This window comes from Natrix helvetica (genome assembly GCF_964273705.1).
Source record: "Natrix helvetica genome assembly, chromosome: 10".
NCBI lineage: Eukaryota > Metazoa > Chordata > Lepidosauria > Squamata > Natricidae > Natrix > Natrix helvetica.
Genome location: NC_138561.1, coordinates 15,853,900 through 15,875,540, shown reverse-complemented (window position 1 = coordinate 15,875,540; position 21,641 = coordinate 15,853,900). Strand labels below are relative to the sequence as shown.

The 21,641-nt window shown below is 42.2% G+C and overlaps 1 protein-coding gene across 3 annotated transcripts; it reads right to left on the bottom strand.

Moving 5' to 3' along the window:
• Positions 1-1,023: 1,023 nt before the first annotated feature.
• Positions 1,024-21,564, bottom strand: LOC309397323 (uncharacterized protein F13E9.13, mitochondrial-like). Of its 3 annotated transcripts, none has more exons than XM_081963243.1 (7): positions 21,448-21,564; positions 19,412-19,487; positions 17,971-18,053; positions 14,816-14,996; positions 7,865-8,015; positions 5,245-5,372; positions 1,024-1,973 (listed from the first exon to the last, which is right to left on the bottom strand). In XM_081963243.1, exons 2-7 carry the CDS (start codon positions 19,485-19,487, stop codon positions 1,783-1,785), a joined length of 810 nt encoding a protein of 269 aa, XP_081819369.1. In that variant the 5' UTR covers positions 21,448-21,564; the 3' UTR covers positions 1,024-1,782. The 3 variants fall into 3 exon arrangements, with proteins under 3 accessions (XP_081819369.1, XP_081819370.1, XP_081819371.1); XM_081963244.1 differs by lacking the exon at positions 21,448-21,564 and adding an exon at positions 21,229-21,309; XM_081963245.1 differs by lacking the exon at positions 21,448-21,564 and adding an exon at positions 21,247-21,307.
• Positions 21,565-21,641: the final 77 nt, after the last annotated feature.

Genomic DNA, 21,641 nt, shown 5'->3' with positions numbered 1-21,641 from the left:
TTTATGTAGCTGAACATGCTGATGTCCTTTGACCTGCTTAGGAATAAATACAGCTGACCAAATTGTCATTTTTATGGATATTTACAGCCAAGTACTTTTGTAAACCAAAGAACTAATTTCCCCCAAAGGAAATCTGTACTCTATAACCTTGATAAACTGTCAAAAACACGAACCACGACTGGACCTGCCATTTCTCTTGCCAACAATGTGCGCTTCCAAGAAGCTTATGAAGATTCAGTGTGACAAATGGATGAGATGAACATCCTCCCAGATGAGTTGGAAATGGTGTACAACGGGAGGGTCTTTCTAGCTTCTCAGGTCCAGTAGAGAACAGTTATGGCCAGAAGGGCCAATGCACAGACCCCTCTCCTACATCAGGTGCGCCCATTCTCAACCGGAGGCCCCTACTTGCAGATACATTTGGGTTGCCTCCCAATTAGATTAACAACTGCATTAGAGGTGGTATTCAGCCAGTTCTGACAGGTTCTGGAGAGCAGGTAGCAGAAATGTTGAGTAGTTCGGAGGACCGGCAAAGAGGCTGGCCCCGCCCCTGCTGCCTCCCAGCTGATCTTCTGTTATCCTGAACAAGAGAACGGGTCTGGAAAGCAGGTTAGTGGGTTGGGAGGGGGATGGGGATTTTGCAGTATCCTTCCCTTCCATCAGAGGTGGTATTCAGCCAGTTCTGACAGGTTCTGGAGAACTGATAGAGGAAATTTTGAGTAGGTCGGAGAACCGGCAAAGAGGTTGGCCCCGCCCCTGCTGCCTCCCAGCTGATCTTTTGTTGCCCTGAACAGCAAAACAGAGCTGGAAAGCAGGTTAGTGGGGTGGGAGGGAATGGGGGTTTTGCAGTATCCTTCCCCTGCCACACCCACAAAGTCACACCCACAGAACTGGTAGTAAAAATTTTTGAATCCCACCAATGAACTGCATCTCTTAGTAACGGAACCACCAGTTCAAATTTGTGGTCATAAATCAAGGATTACCAGTATATACACTGACAAAAAACTCTGAAGACGTAGGATCATGGCTTCCAGTGCTTTAATTAGGAGAGAAGAGAGAGTAATCGTACCTTTTGGTTGACGATGTTGAATGTTCATGTCACCAGTTAGAAGTCACGGATTCAGGTTCTATTTCTCGGAATGGCATGGGCAAGTGTTTTCTTTTTTATTTTGCCTCTTGTAATAGCTATAACTCTGCCAAGGACACACCTGTAATCTATCTGATCTCAATCATTTGGTAGTTGGAGCAGCAGATTCCCAACTTAAAATACAGGGAAACTTTGCATTTTTACATGCTTCTATGCAGCAAACTTCGGGTGTAACAGACAAAATCGGAGTTCATCCGAAATTTCAGCAAATGTTGTTTATTGGTAACTCAATCTGAAAAATACCTGTACGTTTTATGTACACGAATTACTACAATTTACACAGATAATTTTAAATGTTACCTTTTATTAATGTAAAAGTATATATAAGTATTTTTCCTTCCAATTGGGCTATAAGGCTAAGAGTTTCTTGTTATATGGACCCTGGAATTTTATCAGCTTTCCATGTGATCTACTCTCATAATATTTTCAGAACCATTCTCCCTATATATTTTTCCTCCAGTGTTCCATCTAATACAGGGAGATGAAAATATATTTGTGCTTCACGTGTGCCTTTACTTTTGAATTCAGAAAAAAAAATCCTCTGTCTTAAGTATAAAAAGACTTGGAAAATTGCAAGATAAAAGAGGTGGTACAGTTATGCTTCAATTGTAAACTGACAGCAGAAACGAACAAATTTACACTCTTAGTTTGCCAATATAATCCATAAACTTCTTCACACGATCCAGATCGATGCCATTTGCCCAATGTCCTTCTTTCTTGAAATAGGAACCAATGATCAAGGCATTTGCAGTTAAGTAGTCCTTCACATTATCCAAAGTCACACCAGACCCCACCAGTACTGGAATCTTCACCGCAGATCTGACTTCTGGAGAAAGCAAAGAAGAAAATGCGTAATGGAATTTAGAATAAAACTTGTTTTACTCTCTCCAGCAAAACCACCACCAACAGCCCAATGCTCTGACTCTCCTGCCCTATGACTGGTGCCAAAAACAGCATTACCCATGCTGGAAATGAGATAATATAATCTCACCCCTTTTCAACGCAGCTCTCATAGAGACAAGTGCGAAAATCAAAAAAAAGCCCATCGGTGTAAGCTGCTCAATGGGCTTATTCGGTCAGATGATGAAAGGCACCCAAACAGTCTATGCTTAAGCAGCTGCAGGAATTCCAAAGGGAGAGTCAGGATCAATTTGCTCGCGTAGGACGATTACATGGCCATTTCTTTTCTTTTCTTTTTCCTTTTTCCTGAAGAAAACCCTGCCCACTAAGCCCCCTCTGATCTATTTTCATCGTACAGAACGGCAGCGTTTAGGGTTTCTCTAATCTTGGTTACTTGTGAGATCATTCTTGTCGCTGAAGAAACACTGAATGTCCTCAGGCAGATGTAACTCTCTCTCATTCCCTTTATCTTTTCATCTATCTATCTATCTATCTATCTATCTATCTATCTATCTATCATCTATCTATCTATCATCTATCTATCTACCTTCCTTCCTACCTACCTACAGTATCTATCTATATCTATCTATTATCTAGCTATCTATCTATCATCTAGCTATCTAGCTATCTTTAATATCTATAAATCCATTTTCTCTCTCCACCCATATATCTATATCTCTTTCTGTATCTCTCTAATCTATACATCTATCATCTATCTATCTATCTATCTATCTATCTATCTATCTATCTATCTATCTATCATCTATCTATCTATCATCTATCTATCATCTATCTATCTTTAATATCTATAAATCCATTTTCTCTCTCCATCCATATATCTACTTACCTATCTATATCTCTTTCTGTATCTCTCTCTCTCTAATCTATACATCTATCATTCTCTCTCCATCCGTATCTATCATCTATATATCTATCATCTATCTATCATCTATCTATCAATCTATTTCATCTCTCTTTCTTTGTATCCTCATATCTATCTTCTCCATACATCTCTCCTAGCTACCTAGCTACCTACTTACCTACCTATATCCACCCATCTCCTTTCTCCATCCATCCATCCATCCATCCATCCATCCATCCATCCATCCATGTGTATCTTCCTCCATTTCCATCTCCATCAGTCTGTCTCTATTTCTATCTCTTTCCCTGTCCTGAAACAAGCATTTGCCCTGTATTTCTGTTATCCCTTTCTCAACTATTTCAAAAGAAAAATAAAACACAACGAACCTCCAATTGAACTGTTTGCATTCATGTTTAGACCTTATCGCTGGTGCAACATTTCTGAAGATGTTGTTTTTCCCAACGGAGCATCCATTTCCGAGCTATATATAGTATTTCCCACCTTCTGCACTTTAATATTTTTATTAGTCAAAACCTTTCAAAAGAAGGTTTTGAAAAGATTATAAAGAGCGCCGTTATTAATGCCTTACAGCTATCAGTAATTAGACCTTTCTATTTCCCCCCCTTTTTATTTAATTAAGAAAAATGAGAAATATATACCCTCTATTATACAGTTATATACTTCAAATTAAGTTCAAGCATGTCATATGAAAACCAACATAGCTGCCCTAACTGGTTACGGCCAGAAAAGGTGCTAATAATATTTGCTTTTAAATGAACTACTTAAAGATAACCTATAAAGAACACGCTCAAGAAATATTTTTCATAGTCCACATAAGTAGAACCAATTTTATGTTGCAGCTACCAAAATTTAATTTAAATAGGAGGAAAAGCCTCAGGAGATCCAATAGTGAAATAATCTACCTATAGAGGTTGTAGATTCTCTGTTGCTGAGGGTTTATTTTTATTTATTGATCAGACTTTTAAAACCACCCATCTATCCCCACAGAGAGACTCTTAAGAACATCCTGGATGACTGTCTCCCACAGATGGTTTAATTAGTTTTCCTGCATATTGCAGAGAGGTGGACTAGTGATCCTTATGACGCTTTATACAGTTCTGACATTAAAATGGATCCAAATGAAATCACACAGTGGAAGACTCAAGCAGCTCACTATAGTTTATATTTTGATATTTGGAAATATTTGCTTTTTCAGTAAAGATTGGGAGGGAGGGAGGTAGATGATAGACTGATAGAAGAGATAGATAGATAGATAGATAGATGGATAGATAGATAGATAGATAGATAGATAGATAGATAGATAGATAGATAGATAGATAGATAGATGATAGATAGATAAATAGATAGACAGACAGACGAGATAGACAGACAGACAGATGAGATAGATAGATGAGATAGATAGATAGATAGACAGACAGACAGCAGACAGATCTATCTATGGTATCTATCTCTATCTACAGTATCTACCTACCTACCTACCTACCTACCTACCTATCATCCATCCATCCATCCATCCATCCATCCATCCATCCATCTATCTACCATCATCTATCTATCATCTATCTATCATCCATCTCTATCTATCTCTATCTATCCATCTATCCATCCATCTATCATCTATCTATCTATCTATCTATCTATCTATCTATCATCTATCTATCATCCATCTCTATCTATCTCTATCTATCCATCTATCCATCCATCTATCATCTATCTATCATCTATCTATCATCTATCTCTATCTATCTATCATCTATCTATCTATCTATCTATCTATCTATCTATCTATCTATCTATCTATCTATCCATTCATCCATCCATCTAGACCAGGGGTATCAAACCAAGGCACACAGGCTTGATCCAGCCTATGGGGGTGCTTAGATCTGCCCCCTGGGGCCACCCTGGGAACAGGGATGAACCAGCCCACAGTGCCTCTGCCAGTGGAAACAGAGCTCGGGAGGGCCGTGTGTGCCCCCTGGGCTCCGTTTTCTCTGGCAGAGGGCTGCAGTAGGCTATCATGACCGAAAACAGAGCCTCAATGAGTGAATGTGGAACTAGTCCGGCCCCCAGGCCCCCCAACGTCAAACACAACCCTCAATGAAATTCAGTTTGATGCCCTTGATCTAGACAGACAGACAGATTTCAGCAGATCTGAAGAAGCAGCAACGGGATTTTGAAAAGTAAGGTTTTACAAAGATGACAGGAGCAGAGCGGTGTCTTTTGAGGGAGGTGATGTAGAAATGTCCTCATACATAAATAACCAAGCAAACAAACAACCATTGGAATCCCTCCGTGTGGCCTTTACAGTTCTTGCCTTCTAGTTCTTTGGGATCCGCCTCTGATCCAGTTGCAATCCCAGTCAACACAACCCCATCGGCCAGAAAGAATTCAGCAGCCTTCGCGGTTTCCGCCACCGTGACGTCAGCTGTCAGGGCATGAGCACTGGGGAGAACACGGATACAACCTTTGTAAAGTTATCAGTGGTCACTTTACTCATGAGGTCTCTTCTTATACCAATTCCTTATAATTTCCTTGATTTGATATATCAAGGGCAAGTGCAATGGTATTTCCTGATTAGTCATTGTCAAAACATAAGATTGCCAGAAGGTGCTGGATAAAACCAGGAGTCAGTGAGTTCTAGGCCTCCCTCAGGTATGAAAGCTGGCAAGGTGTCTTGGAGCTCTGTCTCAGTTCAACCGATCTCACAGAGAATCATGAACATAGGAGGTAGAAATATTAGATACTCCTTAGATATGAGGATATGTTTGCCACTTTGAAACACCAGTCTGTCTATATATCTCTAGATCTACATCTATATCTCTTTATCATCCATCCATCCATAACTTCATTTTTATGACCTTGCAATCCCTTAATTCAGGGTAGAGTTAGGTGAATGGATGGAGCTGAGCGTTTACTGGCCAGATGCCCTTCCTGATGCCATGCAGAGTTCACAGCAGATATTTTTTTTCTTTGTGCCCTAGGAAAGAGAAAATCTGTCACTGTCTAGGATTGAACTCTCAACATTCCTAATAGGAAGTGAACATCTTCACTGATAGGCTACTACACCACTCTGTGTCTATCCATTATGTCTCTCTCTCTCTTTCTCTCTCTCTCATCTATCCATCCATCCATCCATCCATCCATCCATCTCTATCCATCTATCTATCTATCTATCTATCTATCTATCTATCTATCTATCTATATCTATCTATCTATCTATCTATCATCTATCCATCCATTCATCCATCCATCTATCTCTATCCAGCTATCATCTATCTATCTACTGTATCTGTCTGTCTGTCTGTCTGTCTGTCTGTCTGTCTATCTATCATCTATCTATCTATCTATCTATCTATCTATCTATCTATCTATCTATCATCTATCCATCTATCATCTCTTCAACATGTCCAGTTTTGGGGGACTGCCTAGATTAGTCTCTGCAGTTTACTAGGTTTTTCAGAAGGGGTTAGGTAACTCTATGTGGGACTAGAACTCATGATCTCCCAGTTTTTAATCTGATGCCTTAGGCACTACACCAGGAGTGGGGAACCTTGGCCCATTTATGACTCGTGGACTTCAACTCCCAGAATCCATGCTGGCTGAAGAATTCTTGGAGTTGAAGTTCACAAGTCATCAAAAGGCCAAAGTTTCCCACCCCTGCACTATACCAAACTGCCCCACATTATTTATCTATCTATAATGGGATAGAATGGTGCTGATGATGACAGCTGGATTTGTGTATTCACAAAGTTGTGGTTCAACTGGCTCAGTTCATATGTTGCACAACATCATCTCGTACTGTGTATATAGTATATCATGACCAGTTCATGCAATACTCCAAGCCAAAATTGAATAGGTTATGCTGCAGCTTAATGCACTGCATAAATACTAAAACAGTTCCCTTTATTGCTAGATTTGTGGCAGCTGTTCAATTTAATCAGCGATGTGGTCAGAAAACAAGGACATTGTTGTATTCACATGTATTCACACATAAGAATGCAAGGGCATTCCACGCTGTTTCAAACTCTTCCAGAGTTTCTTTAACTAATGTCCTTCGCTGCCATATCTCACCTAAAGATTCACTTGGTAAATAGGAACTTTGTCATTTGTGAATGATGTGCATGGAAACAAGAAGGTCACCACAATACACACACACAAAAAGATGTTGAGATCCTAGAAAGAATGCAGAGAAGAGCAACAAAGTTGATAAGGGGCCTGGAGTCTAAACTTTATTATGAACAGTTGAGGGAAGTAGCTAATGTCTAATCTAGTGAAGAGAAGGGTTTGGGATGACTTGATAGCTGTCTTTCAATACTTTGAGGGGCTGACCCAGAGAAGATGGGATCAACCTGTTCTCCAAAGCACCTGAGGGTAGGACAAGAAGTTACAAGTGGGAGGTCTTTAAAGAGAGATCTAACCTTGAACTAAGGAGAAATTTCCTGGCAGGGAGAACGAAGAGTCAATAGAACCCCTTGCTTCCAGAAGTTATTGGGGCTCCATTATTGGGGTTTTCAAGAGATTGGACAACCAATTGTCCAGAATAGCATAAGGTCTCCTGCTTGAGCAGGAAGTTGGTCTAGAAACCCTTCAAGATCCCTTCCAAGCCTATTCCCTGTGCCAGAAGGAGGAGGAGGAGGAAGAGGAGAAGAAGAAGAAGAGGAGGAAGAGGAGGAGAAAGAAGAGGAGGAGGAGGAAGAGGCAGAAGAAAAGGAGAAGTAGTTCTTATCTTAAGTGGCTCCTGTGGCCAAGTAAATATTGATTTATTTATGAAATTAGTTAATATTTTGCTCACCATGATAGTGCCTTACTGTCCATAGCAGACAGTATATGATAAAATAATAAAAAATGAACATTTAAGAGACTTTAGAAATTAAAGCCACACAGGTCGGAATGCAGTTTTCAGGCATATTGTTTTCAGAAGGCATCCCGTTTACCTGTGCTTCTTTTTAATATCAGCAAAAACCTGGATGTGTTCGGCTCCGATTTGCTTGCGGTATCTTAGCAAGTTCCCAGCGCAAGCGTTCAGAATCCCTTCGTCAGCCACCTGAGAGAAAATGAAGCCTTCAACTCGAACAAAATCCGCACCTAGAAATAGCAATAAACAAATAAATAATCAGTGCTGTTGATAAAGCTAATTAATTCTGCTTGGTCCCCAATTATGTCTAATTACGTTTCCCAGATGATGCCCAAAACAAAATAGGTTATGTTAGAAAGACCAAGCAAGCTAAACACAGATAAAGATGTTGTGGGAATAAAATGTCAGTTCAATCTTTCTCTTCTTCCTTCTTCTTTTCTTCTTCTTCATTTTCCTCTCCTCCTCCTCCTCCTCTTTTTCTTCTTCATTTTTCTTCTTCTCCTTCTCCCTCTCCCCCTCCTCCTCCCATCTCTTACCACGTAAAGTTATTTTAAGAATGCATGTGGTAACCTCGCAATTCTGCATATAATTTTAAAAGAACACCCCCCAAAGGAACACCTCTACAAAACAAATGTGACCAGGCTGTGTTTCTAGGATGCAAACTCAAGAATTGTCAATGAAACAAAAGATAAATGTTGTAGCACAAGGAGATTTCTGACATCACCCATTTTAACAAGCCAGTGTCTCCTCTTTCAGCAGCTTGTATGAACAACTTCTTACTGTTTTATTTTGCTAAAAGGTTGCTCTTTAGCGCAACACGTTACACTGTCAGGTTTCAAAGAAAGGGAGACTTTGGTGTATTGTAAGCCCAGCAGTCTCATTTGATTGCTGGAAACTCTCGGATCATCCTAGAGTTCTCCCACCATAGAGTCCCCTCCTAATGCAGCATCCTTTTCCCTCTACCTGTCCTAACCGAAAGCCCTATCAATGGTGGAGGCGACCGGTGACAGGGAGCCACAGCAGAGGGATGAAAGAGCCACATGTGGCTCCAGAGCCGCAGGTTGCTGACCCCTGCTTTAGATGATGATCACAATGCAGGCAACTTTATAAACCAGATTACCAACTGCAGCGCATTAGAAGAGCAGGATACAAGTCATTAACGTTAACGTGGTCTAATTTTTCAATTACAACATCAGATAGGAAAGAAACAAGAGAAGGGAAGGAGGAGAAGAAGAAGTGTTTGTAAGAAATGGGACCGGAGTGCTTTTGAGCATTATCAAGAAGTTAAGCAAAATAATAGCTGCCGAGCAGGAGACATTTATGGTTGCATATCTTTACCGATGCCAGGAACAGTCCGCAAGTCAACAACGCACATTATTCTATGCAGCCTCAAACAGATGTGGTAAATTAAATCAGGAACTCTGTGCAGGAAATTATGCACTGCTGAAAAACACATGGTACACCTGTTAATAATGAAACAGTTGGGAAGACAGCTTGGCAAACGGTTCCAGACCCAGGAGAAACGCTCAGTGTGTTCCCGCTCAGAAACAAGGAAAAAAAAACACCAAGAGGAAACACACTTCCGGATAAGCCAGTGAAATATATTAACACTTGGGGTTAAAGACAAATGATTGTCCTCTATAGGCATCCCTAAAATCAAGAAAGAGATCTGGAGTCCCTCAAACTCCTTGCGAGGGCAGTAATTTTAAGACAACTGCCCATCCTTATGAGCTTCTTTTATTTCTTTATTCCTGTTCCTACTCTTCCTAGCAGTAGGATTGATCACTTTGTTCAGAATCGGAACAGAGCTGGAAGGGACCTTGGTGGTCTTCTAGTCCAACCCCCTGCTCAAGCAGGAGACCCCATGCCATTTCAGACACGTGACAGTCCAGTCTCTTCTTAAAAACCTCCAATGATGAAGCACCCACAACTTCTGAAGGCAAGCTCATCCACTGGTTAATTGTTCTGTTAGGAAATTACTCCTTAATTCCAGGTTGCTTCTCTCCTTGATTAGTTTCCAACCATTGTTTCTTGTCCTGCACTCTGCTGCTTTGGAAAATAAGTTGACCCCCTCCTCTTCATGGCAACCTCTCAAATACTGGAATGCTATCATGTCCGCCCTCGTTCTTCTTTTCTCTAGACTAGTCAAACCCAAATCCTGCAGCCGTTCTTCATACGTATGTTGTCAGATGCTGAAAACAGAAGCTGCACATTTTTGGATTCGGGTGGATTTTATTTTTGGATTCTTGACTTGCATAAAATCAAGAATCCAAATGGCACCAAAAGTTACAGAAATCTTCGTATACTTCACAGCTACAGGTATTCGTTGACGTACGACCACAACTGAACACAAAATTTCTGTTGCTAAGTGAGACATTCGTTCAATGAATTTTACCCCATTTTATGACCTTTCTTGCCACGGTTATTAAGTGAATCAGTGCAGTTCTTAAATTAGTAACACAGTTGTTAAGTTAATCTGGCTTCCTCACTGACTTTGTCAGGAGGTCGTAAAAGGAGACCACATGACCCTGGGACATGTCATAAATATGAGTCAGTTGTCAAGCATCTGAATTTTGGTCATGACCATGGGAATGTTGCAATGGTCATAAGAGTGAAAAACATCACTTTTTTCAGGGCCGTTGTAACTTTGAATGGTCACTGTTCTGACCCCCCTCCGTCCAGTAATGAATGCCGACACAGGCTTAGCTGGATGCCACACTTTAATAACAGGACTACAATCTTGGTGGCTGAAAGTCCAAACACGAACTCACAGATAAGAACCTTGGCAGCAACCCAGACTCCGACCCAATACAGATAACAGCTTCTCCAGCGTGTTACAAACGGAAACAGATCAGGCCAGATGTACTGCAGATTACTTTGAACGGTTGTGTCCTGCAAGAAGTCTCCTCCCAAAATCTCTGTTTATATAAGCTCTTGGGAGGGGCCACGCAACAACCACCTGAGCTTCATTATCTCTTAGGAGCTTGTCTCCGGAGCAACTGTTGCCTTCGTTTCTCTGCCTTTCTTAATCTGGCATCAGAGACAAACTCCCTCCGGTTTTCCCCACTGCTCCATGCCTCAGGCACCTCCTGGTGGCCAACCAGCCTCTCTGGTCCCTGCTCTGCGTCTGAACCCTGCCCAGGGTCCTCCACCTCCTCCATAGCCGACTCATAGGGTTTGTCGCTATCTGAGTCGCTCAGCAGCTGCAAAGGATCCTGCTGGGTCACAACAGGTCACTAAATGAACTCTTGTAATTCGAGGACTGTACTAGAAGTTGCACAAATGTGGAAAAAAATGCTCAGCAGTCACCTTAATTCAGAGTAAATGAATACGAAGAGCCACCCCTAAGTTCTTTTTTAAAAAAGCACATTTGCATTTAAAGTCTTTTTAAAAATTATAAGAAAAATATTAGAGAAAACAAAACAGCCGAGTTATAAAGTGCACTTTAATATGAAGACATATCTGCTGTCTAATCAATTTTGCTTATTGACTGAAGTGCCTAATTGTTTAAGTAAAGCAACCATTGCAATCATCTGCAACGCTAAAGGGGGGAAAATGCCATTATCGTTTCTGAAAACAAAATGTAATAGAAAAAGTAGTGCCAAAGCTAGAGAACAGATGTTAGATATAATAGACAATTCATCTGTCACAGTCAACATCAAGATACTTTTAAAAAACGTATAAAAGTAATATATGTTCTCAATATTAATCATCTTTTATACATACGCCATATACCGTACAAATGAAACGCTTAAATTTTAATTCACCGTGCCAGCCAAGCACAGCCAAGGCTCTGTGGGTAGAATTTTTCGATTATTAATGCTCCAGCCATAAAGTAAGTCAGCTTCGTTAAAATATGCAGTCAACCTTTCTGTCTGAAATGCACCTAAAGCAAATTAAAGTCTAATTATTGCTTTGACAAAGGATGTCTGACTGGCATGGTGCCTTCAAATGCATGTTGTCCAAAGCGCTAAACGTATTTCCATCAGCCCTACAATTTTCACATCTTTCATGTGATAAAATCTTAAATTTTTATAAATATATGGAACTGGATCTTAACCTTTGTTGTTGTTCGTTGCGAACTCATGTCTGACCCATCACGACCCCATGGACAATGTTCCTCCAGGCCTTCCTGTCCTCTAACATCCCCCAGAGCCCATTTAAGCTCACACCGACTGCTTCAGTGACTCCATCCAGCCACCTCATTCTCTGTCATCCCCTTCTTCTTTTGCTCTCCGTCTTTCCCAGCATTAGGCTCTTCTCCAGTGATTCCTTCCTTCTCATTAGGTGGCCAGAATATTTGAGTTTCATCTTCAGGATCTGGCCTTCTAAAGAGCAGTCAGGGTTGATCTCCTCTAGGACTAACCATTTGGATGGACTTGCAGTCCAAGGGACTTGCAGGAGTCTTCTCCAGCACCATGCTTCAAAGGCCTCCAATCTTTGGCGCTCAGCCTTCCTTAGTTCACACCATACTTCACAGCCATCCATTTCAACTGGGAAAACCGTAGCCTTGACTATAACCCTACAATAAACCTGTGAAAAAGGTTGGTGATTTATTGTTCCCCTTTTGCAAAGACTAAAAAGTCTATCCGTACCAAAGTCCACCTCACTGAACAGGTTATATCAGGTTATAATGAAACGCAGTCATATCATCCTGGTGTGTGTTTGTGTGTGTGTGCGTGTGCGTGCAGGCATCAGAGCTCCGGAACAGGGTCATCGGTAGCTTTCAGGGGAATCTTTATAGCTTGGAATAACAATAAGCACTTAGATGTATTAGTCCTATATACTACTTCACGGTGCTTTACAGTCCTCCATAAGTGGTTTACAGAGTCAGCCTATTGCCCCCCAAAAATTTGGGTCCTCATTTTCCCACCTCAGAAAGGATGGAAAGCTAAGTCAACCTTGAGCCGGTCAGAATCGAACTCCTGGCTGTGGGCAGAGTCAGTCGGCAATACTACATTCTAACCCCTGTTCCACAATGGAAAGAAGGAAGGAAGGAAGGAAGGAAGGAAGGAAGGAAGGAAGGAAGGAAGGAAGGAAGGAAGGAAGGAAAATAGCTTTAGACTTATATACCACTTCACTGTGCTTTATTGCCCTCTCTAAGCGGTTTACAGAGTCAGCATATTGCCTCCAAACAATCTGGGTCCTCATTTTACCCATCGTGGAAGGATGGAAGGCTGAGTCACTAAGCAACTGATTGCAAGTCAAGGACTACCAAGATCAGTAAACTGAGGATCCAGATTGTTTGGAGGCAATAGGCTGACTCTGTAAACTGCTTAGAGAGGGCTGTAAAGTGGTGTATAAGTCTAAGGGCTATTGCTACCTGTACATGCAAAATACAAGTAGTTCTTGACTTACAACAGTACAACAGTGACCCTTCAAAGTTACAACGGCACTGAAAATAGTGATTTAAGACCGCTGTCTCACCCTTATGACCATTGCAACATCCCCAATGGTCATGTCATTTGACATTCAGATGCTTGACAACGGACTCACGACGGTTGCACTGTTCAGGAGTCATTTTGCGACCTTCCGACCAGCAAAGTCAATGGGGAAGCCGGATTCACTTAACAACCATGTGACTCATTTAACAATGGCAGCGATTCAACTTAACTGGGGCAAGAAAAGTCGTAAGATGGGACAAATCCGCTCAATTATTTTTTTTCACTTCACGTGATTAATTTTAGGGTCCGTTGTGGTCTTAAGTTGAGGACTTACTTGTAATGCCTTCGGTTCCCCTAATTATTTTCCATCCTCAAATGAAGAACTGAGCTCCATTGCACCACTAGTACCGGTAACACTCATGTTAATATTATCCGCAGTCAGCTGTGAAATGCACCAAGAAGAAAGTCACTTTGATGTCCCGATAAGACGTATTTACACTGAGTTTTCAATCTGCTACTAATAAAACTCTGCACCAACAAAAGTTGTGCAAAGGGTGTGCAGGACGGAAGGAGGAGGAGTAGGGATCAGAAAGCTTACGGCACAATCCAGGCCTTTGAACTGTGTTCTCCTAGAGCTGATTTTTGTTTTCTTTTTTTGTAAAGTTAGGAATTATGCCAACATCAGGAGAATACAGAGGCCGGGAGAACGAGCATTAAATAATCACAAAGAGAAAGTCGCAGCTCTCAAGTTGGTGCTATAACGTAATTTATTTCATGAAAAGACAGCAAAATGTGTTGCAACTTGTGTCTTTCTCGGGACAAAGTTGATATATTATTTTAAGTGAATTGCTTTTGTTGTGCTGAAAAATAGGAAGGGCTGCCGGAGAAGACGGGAGGGTAGAAACACGACAAACGACAATCATAAATACAACTTTGCAGCTATTCCATCTGTCACTCCTTAATGGATTTTTTTTTTTGCTGGAAATAATAATAATAAAAAAAGAGACCACAGTGGTAGAAAAACAAAGGTTAGGAAATGAAAAACGACCCTGCTCGCATCCCTCTTGTGTACCATGCTTGAAGCAAGCAACTACTCCATAAAAGCCATAACGAGAAGCATTTGAGTCATATGAAGCACTTGCTCCTCTAAGGAAACCTACAGTAATGTGTGTGTGTGTGTGTGTGTGTGTGTGTGTGTGTGTTGTATTTGTGCTGATAAATAAATAAAGGCAACATTAAAAATATGGTTTTCTGCCTGGATGGTCTCCTGCAGTGAGCCGAAAGGGGGAGTAGTGAGTTCCCTCCCATATAGTGAGGAGGTTGGGGAGGAACATGGGCCAGTCCTGAGGTCTGGGGAAGGCTCTGATGAGGGCTCTGTATCAGAGGCAGAGAGGGAGCCAGAGCAGTGTGCCAGTTATCAGCTGCCTTCAGAGTCAGACATCAGGGAGGGAGACGAACAGCTGTTGGGTTTTACCAATTAGATAGGTTTGCTGTTGATAAAAATAGGATCACCAACATCTGATGTCAGATATGGTAAAAGGAGGAGGAGGAAGAGGAGGAGAAGAAGAAAAGAAGAGGAGGAGGATAAGTAGAAGAAGAGGAGAAGGAGAAGAAGAGGAGGAGGAGAAGGAAGTTCCTTCATTTACCTGACGCAAGGGCAACAGCTAAAGCTTGCTGATTTGCAGCAGAAAGTATCTGAACCCCAACAGGGAGGGTGGGACACGCCCGTTTTACCGAGGCACAAATCACCGCCATAGCTGCTGTAACCTCTGCACCAACGTCGAATGTGTAAGGCCGGTCGTGCATATTTTCAACAATCAAGCCGTCCTGTGGGAATAAATGCAGAAGACGCTATTTCAAGTCAGAAGAACTTCGGAAAACGGCTCGAGAAAAAGGAATCAGAACTACTACGAAGCAGATAGACAGGAAAGGTACTTCCTGACTTATGACCGTAATGAAGCCTGCTTGTTATGCCACAGTCTTTAAGCGAAGCAATTGTTCGCTATGGGGCAAAACTGGGAATCCAATACTGGTTTTTGGCAAAAACGTAATAAATTGTAGCCATGGGACCCCCGATGCTGTAAACTGTTGTAAATGCAAGCTGGTTGCCGAGGGTCAAAAATGCAGGTATGTGTTAAAGTTATGGAGGTTTGGGGATGAAACCACAGAGTCAGGTAGAGCATTCCAGGCGTTGACCACTCTGTTGCTGAAGTCATATTTTCTGCAATCGAGTTTGGAGCAGTTTGTGTTAAATTTGTATCTATTGTTTGTCCATGTATTAATGCGGTTGAAGCTGAAGTAGTCATTGATAGATAGGATGTTGTAGCAGACAATTTTGTGTACTACACTTAGGTCAGATCTTAGTCGGTGTAGTTCTAAATTGTCCAAGCCCAAAATTTCAAGCCTGGTGGCATAAGGGTTTCTGTTGCGAGCAGAGGAGTGGAGGACTCTTCTCGTGAAATATCTCTGGACCCGTTCAATCGCATTAATGTCCGATGTACAGTGTGGATTCCAGGCAGATGAGCTGTATTCGAGAATTGGTCTGGCAAAGGTTTTTATATGCCCTAGTTAGCAATACAATGTTACCGGAGAAGAAGCTTCTCAAAATTAGGTTAACAACTCTTAATGCTTTTTGGGCAATGCTGCTGTTGCAGTGGGCTTCTCACCGTTGCTTCTTGCTGGCGTGAAAATAAAAGACTTCTAGTTCTCTATGTAGAAGACTTCGCAGAAGTGAACAGCAAAAGCTTAGAAGATGATGGAGAAAGATATTTTCCCAATATCTTTCAAAGCAGCTTGCTAAAGTGAAAACAGGCACTGGGCTCCCTATTCAGCCTTCCTTCCACCATCTCATGTATCCTATATATCTCATATATTTTGCTGGCTGGGTTGGAAAGATCACATCCTGACTTAATAGGGTCTTAATAAAGACTTAATGTGAACGGGTTTTTTTTTTGTGGGGGGGGGGGACACTGGTGTACTTTGATTTTTCTCATTCCTCCTTTCGAGCATGTAATAATTAACCTCTGAAGTTCTCAATTAGCTAAACTTCTTCGTGATGTATGAACTGGGAAATGGTGGTTGCTGGTTTCAGAGAAAAAGTAAAAAGATTTTGGACTCTTCATCTACCTTCCCTGGTTTAAAATCCTTTTTTTCCCCCCAAAGAATTTTTTTATTTTTTAATTCTCTTACATACCATTTTAAGTATACATTCACATAATTGTTATTCTTCTTTACATTTATCATTCTTATACATTTATTATTTCATTTAATAAGTTATAATGTGACATTTTGGGTTGCGTTATTTACCATCCCTTCCTTCTTTTGTAACACCTCCTTGTTTTCTCTTTCTTTTCTCCCTCCTTTCCTTCTCTAGTTTCATCTTTCCTCTTCTCCTTCCCCTTCCCCTTCCTTCTTCCCTTAACTTTCTCCTACTTCTAGCTCCTCCTCTTCCTCCCCTCTCTTTCTCTCATTTTCATTAATAGTAATCCCTTCTCTTCACACTATGGGTAAATTTTGAAGGAAGAATTAGGACTGAGTAAAGATACTTGGGGATAATACATCACCAACATCTGAAGTTATGGCTTCTCCGGTAACATTAATGATGAGTTACAGATATTTTACAGACAAATATTAGCAATTCTATAAAAACGCCACTGTGTTTCCTCCCCACCACTACCAAAATTCTTTTAGGACCACGATATCAGAAGCTGGCAAGACTAAGAGAGCTCTAAACTCCTTGGGATCTGTCACCGCATATAATCTTGTCACGGCAATTTTGATTGTGTTTGGCAAAACAAGCACAGAGCAGCTATAATTTTTCAGCACAGATGGCATCATGTCTGAGCATTCACTTGTTTTCATTTATGCGCTCCAACATTATAAATCTTCCATATTTATTACGTTCTTTTTAAAAAGAATCACTAATGCATCAAACGAGGCACCTTAAAAAAAAAGAAAACTGAAGATGTGCTTTCATCAGTCATGTCTGCACGCTCTTAAAAAAAAAGCATGATGCACATGTGATTTATTTGGGGTGTGTGTGTGTGGATTTAGTTATTTTTCTATTTCAGTTTCAGCACTCCTTATCCCAAATCGGGGCTTAGGAAAAAGCTCGGGACAGCTGCGAAAAGAAATAGTTACCAACTAAAATGTGATAAAATTAGAGGCAAGCTTTTCAATTCTCCAGAAAGCCTATAAAGTTAAATGTTAACCAGAACAGAGTTGGGGAAAATATTAAGAATTATGGACTTGCATCCCAAGTCTGCAAATTACAGGTGTGTTATACTGAAATACAGGCATGCGGTGGCTCAGTGGCTAAGATGCTGAGCTTGTCGATCAGAAAGGTCGGCAGTTCGGTGGTTCGAATCCCTAGCGCCACATAATGGAGTGAGCTCCCGTTACTTTTCTCAGCTTCTGCCAATCGAGCAGTTCGAAAGCATGTAAAAATGTAAGTAGAAAAATAGGGACCACCTTTGGTGGGAAGATAACACTGTTCCGTGCACCTTCGGCATTTAGTCATATGACATGTAAGATGTTCATGCATATTGTTAGCGGCACGGCAAACATGGTTTGCCAATGTCTTTTTCTAGAATGATTTTTAAACATTCAACTGTTGAATCTCAAGATATGTTGATAATTGTCCAATCGCGATCATGATGCTAGCTACGCCTGGCCTTGCATAGCTTCCAAACCCACTCAAGATGAGTCAGGCCTTGCTATCTTGAATGCTTTGCACTCACATCTATAGAAGAAGTAAGATTAAGAATGAAGAACATTCAAAAACAGGAAAGAAAGGACTTACGACACCAGCAGCCCTGTACATTTCAGCCTCTCCACAGGCTTCTTCAATGATCTGAGCCAAAGGCAAGGTGCCACAGGGTGATCCTGCAAAGATGAAGATGCCACTTCAGATATACATCAGCACACTCATTAAACTTTGCCGTACTCAAAGACAAGTCTTTCAAAAAGGAAGCAAACAATCACCAAACCTTTTCTTTAAATCACTTGCATGCTGATTATTATGGTTTCCCCACTTGCAATGGATGGCTGTGAAAGTTGGACCATAAGAAAGGCTGAGTGCCAAAGAATGGAGGCCTTTGAACGATGGTGCTGGAGAAGATTCCTGCAAGTCCCTTGGACTGCAAGGTGATCTTTGGACTGCAAGGTGGTCAGTCCCACAGGAGATCAACCCTGACTGCTCTTTAGAAGGCCAGATCCTGAAGAGGAAACTCAAATCCTTTGGCCACCTAATGAGAAGGAAGGACTCACTGGAGAAGAGCCTGATGCTGGGAAAGATGGAGGGCAAAAGAAGAAGGGGACGACAGAGAAGGAGGTGGTGGGTGGAGTCACTGAAGCAGTGGGCGTGAGCTTAAATGGGCTCCAGAGGATGGTAGAGGACAGGAAGGCCTGGAGGAACGTTGTCCATGAGGTCGCAACTAACAACAACAACACTGATTACTTCCTCTGGCATTAAAGAACCATATTTTTATTTATTTATTTGGCCAAGTGTGGTGAGACAGACAAGGAATTTGTCTCTAACAAAAGCACTCAAGTGTATTACTGAACTGAGTTAATTTGATAGCCCTATTTCACATTACATAGACTGCCTTCAGAAATAAACGCAAAGTGCTGGCCATCCTATTTATGAATTTCCTTTCCTTCAAGACTAGATCATATAAGTTGATACAGCTTTGGGAGTAGGTTTTAAGGTAGACTTGGTCTGTAAACACAGTGGAAGAAGAAAATGGGGAGAAACTGAGGCAGACCAACCTAATGGGCACAGTCCAATATAATGCAAGGACCCACTGGTATTGTCCATACTTTGCAAACAAAAGTTCCCCAATTTGAACTCCTGGTCAGTTGGGAGAGATGTTAGACATAAATGTATTAGAGATTTACTTTACATCTACCAAGGTGGGTGGATCAATTGGTCTACGGAGCCAGGGTGGTGAAGTGGTTAGAATGCACCATTGCAGGTTAACTCTGCCAACTGCCAGCAGTTCGATTCTCACTGACTCAAAGTTGACTCAGCCTTCCATCTTTCCGAGGTTGGTAAAATGAGGATCCAGATTGTTGGCGGCAACATGCTGACTCACTTAGAGAGGGCTGTGAAGCACTCTGAAGCGGTATATAAGTGCTAATGCTACTGAATAGGAGGAAAACTATATTTTACCTTCCCATTGCTCCTTGTTAATGTCCTAATTTTTCCTATGTCTTTTAAACAACAAACAGAAGGCATTTACCTGGCAGTGCTCTGACATGGACCATGCCAAGGACAACCGATTTCAGTCGCCGGAAAAGCTGCAGAAACTTCTGCATCTGGAGAGAAGAGAAAAACATTGACATCAACTCCTGTCCAGCCAGCTGTCTTTAAAGGGTCTGTATACCATATTCTTCGGAGTATAAGACACACCTTTTTCCCTCAAAAAAAGAGGGTGAAAATTTGGGTACGTCTTATACACTGAATACAGCATTTTTGGCCTCCCGAAACACCGCCCCCTTTGCAAAAATGGCCATGCATAGCCTTTAGGAGGCTTGTAGAGTGCTCCTGGGGGCCAGGGAGGGCACAAATGTGTGAAAAATGGGCTGGGTTTTGCTCGTTTTTGCCCCCCCCCCGCCTCCAGGAGCACTCTATAAGCCTCCTAAAGGCTATGCATGCCCATTTTTTTGACAAAAAACGGGCCATTTTTGGAAGGTCTGCAGAGTGCAAAAACTTTTTTTAAAATTTACCTCTTCAAAATCTTGGTGCGTCTTATACTCCAACGCATCTTATACTCTGAAAAATACAGTAATCCTTTGGACAAAGCTCTTAGGATGATATGCATCCAGACAAAATGAAAGGTAATAAAAATGAAGGACGGTTAAATGTAATTTAACAAAGAGCGGTCATGGACAGAATTTAGTACAGCTAATCCTCGACTTACAACAGTTCATTTAGTGACTGTTCAAAGCTACAACGGCAATGGAAGAAACCAACCTATGACCTATTTCCACATACCACCCTGAGGTCATGTGATCCAAATCCAGACCCTTGGCAACGGTTTCATATTTATGACGCTTGCAGTATTCCTGTGGTCATGTAGTCACCCTAACCTTTTGTGACCTTTTGACAAGCAAAGTCAACGAGGAAGCTACGTTTGCTTACAACTCGGCTACTAACTTACGGACTGCAGCGATTTGCTTACCAACTGGGGGAAGAAAGGTCATAACATGGGGGGCAACACTCACTTAACAAATGTCACACTTAACCATAGAAAGTTGGGGTTCAATTGTGCTCGTAAGTCAAGTATTGCTGTATAGTAAACATTTGCATTTTAAAACTAACTCAGGCCAGGGGAGAACCTGTCTCCTAACATATATACCAGCTGCAGCCTTTTCAACATGCAGGGGGCAATTAATTCCAACACTGAAAAAGGAACCGGAGCCGCTGGTCTATTTTGGGAAAATGATGAGATGCCACGATGATTGGCATCTCCTGCCAGCAGATGGGAGGGGGGGGGGTGCAATTCCTAAGCCCAGTTCAGGGGTCTGCAACCCGCAGCTCTGGAAGCCACATGTGGCTTTCATCCCTCTGCTGCGGCTCCCAGTCGCTCAAAATATGCGTCACAACTGCCAATGTGCAATACATGCCAGCACTTATTGAGGTTTCTGACTCATCTTTTTTTTCCCCTTCCGAGTTCAAAATGTTTTTGTGGCATGCAGAAATAAACATTTGTTTTCTCTGTAGCAGTTCATTGATTTCATAAAGACAACACGCTAGAGTTTTTTATTATTATTATTATACATAGCATAAAGGTAAAACAATAATACTATATGCAGTGCTATCTTCATTTTTGATGTCAAAAAGAGTTTTGTGGTTCCCGGTGATTTTTTTTCTTCTTCTGTGGGAGAGGGGTCCAAGTGGCACTGAGTGTTTAAGGTCGCCCACCACAGATTTGCAAGGGAGCGCTTGGGCTCTCTCCAAAGTCTGCGCCCAGGAATGCACTTTGGCAGCCCCCCTTTTTTCTCTTCCATGGGATTCCCCCCCCCCAACTGGGGGACCGAGTTTCCTCCCACCCACCTTCGGGGATTCCCCCACCTCCTTCGTTCCCACGCGCGCTCGCCAAGGCGGGAGGACCCTCCCCGCTGCCGTCTCCACCGCTTATTCGCGTTCAGCCCGAACTTTACGCACTGGGTCCTCCGCGCCCCGCCTCCGCAGGAGCCCCGCCTCTCCCGGGGGGTTCCCTCCGCCTTCTCCACCCCCCCTCCGAAGCCCTGCTGGCCGGTTCCCCGCGCTCACCTGGATGGGGGTCCCTCCGCCCCCCACCTGCCGGACCCCCGGCGCGGAGAGGAGGAAGAGGCGTCGTTGCGCGCGGCTGGATCCCCTTGGAGAGACCCGCGCAGGCTGCGGGCGCTGCGTAAATGCTCTCGCTCGGGGCCTGGGCCCGCCCTGTAAAAAGCCGCGCTTGCGAGCCGCGCAGGGGACCCGCCGCG

What these genes read in the sequence shown, in the direction of transcription:
- LOC309397323 (XM_081963243.1), bottom strand. Translation starts at nt 19,487, where the DNA reads ATGCAGAAGTTTCTGCAGCTTTTCCGGCGACTGAAATCGGTTGTCCTT. An exon ending in GATATTAAAAAGAAGCACAG is followed by an intron (nt 5,373 to 7,864) that starts GTAAACGGGATG and finishes TGTTCTCCCCAG; the next exon opens with TGCTCATGCCCTGACAGCTG. An exon ending in GGATCCCAAAGAACTAGAAG is followed by an intron (nt 1,974 to 5,244) that starts GCAAGAACTGTA and finishes TGCTTTCTCCAG; the next exon opens with AAGTCAGATCTGCGGTGAAG.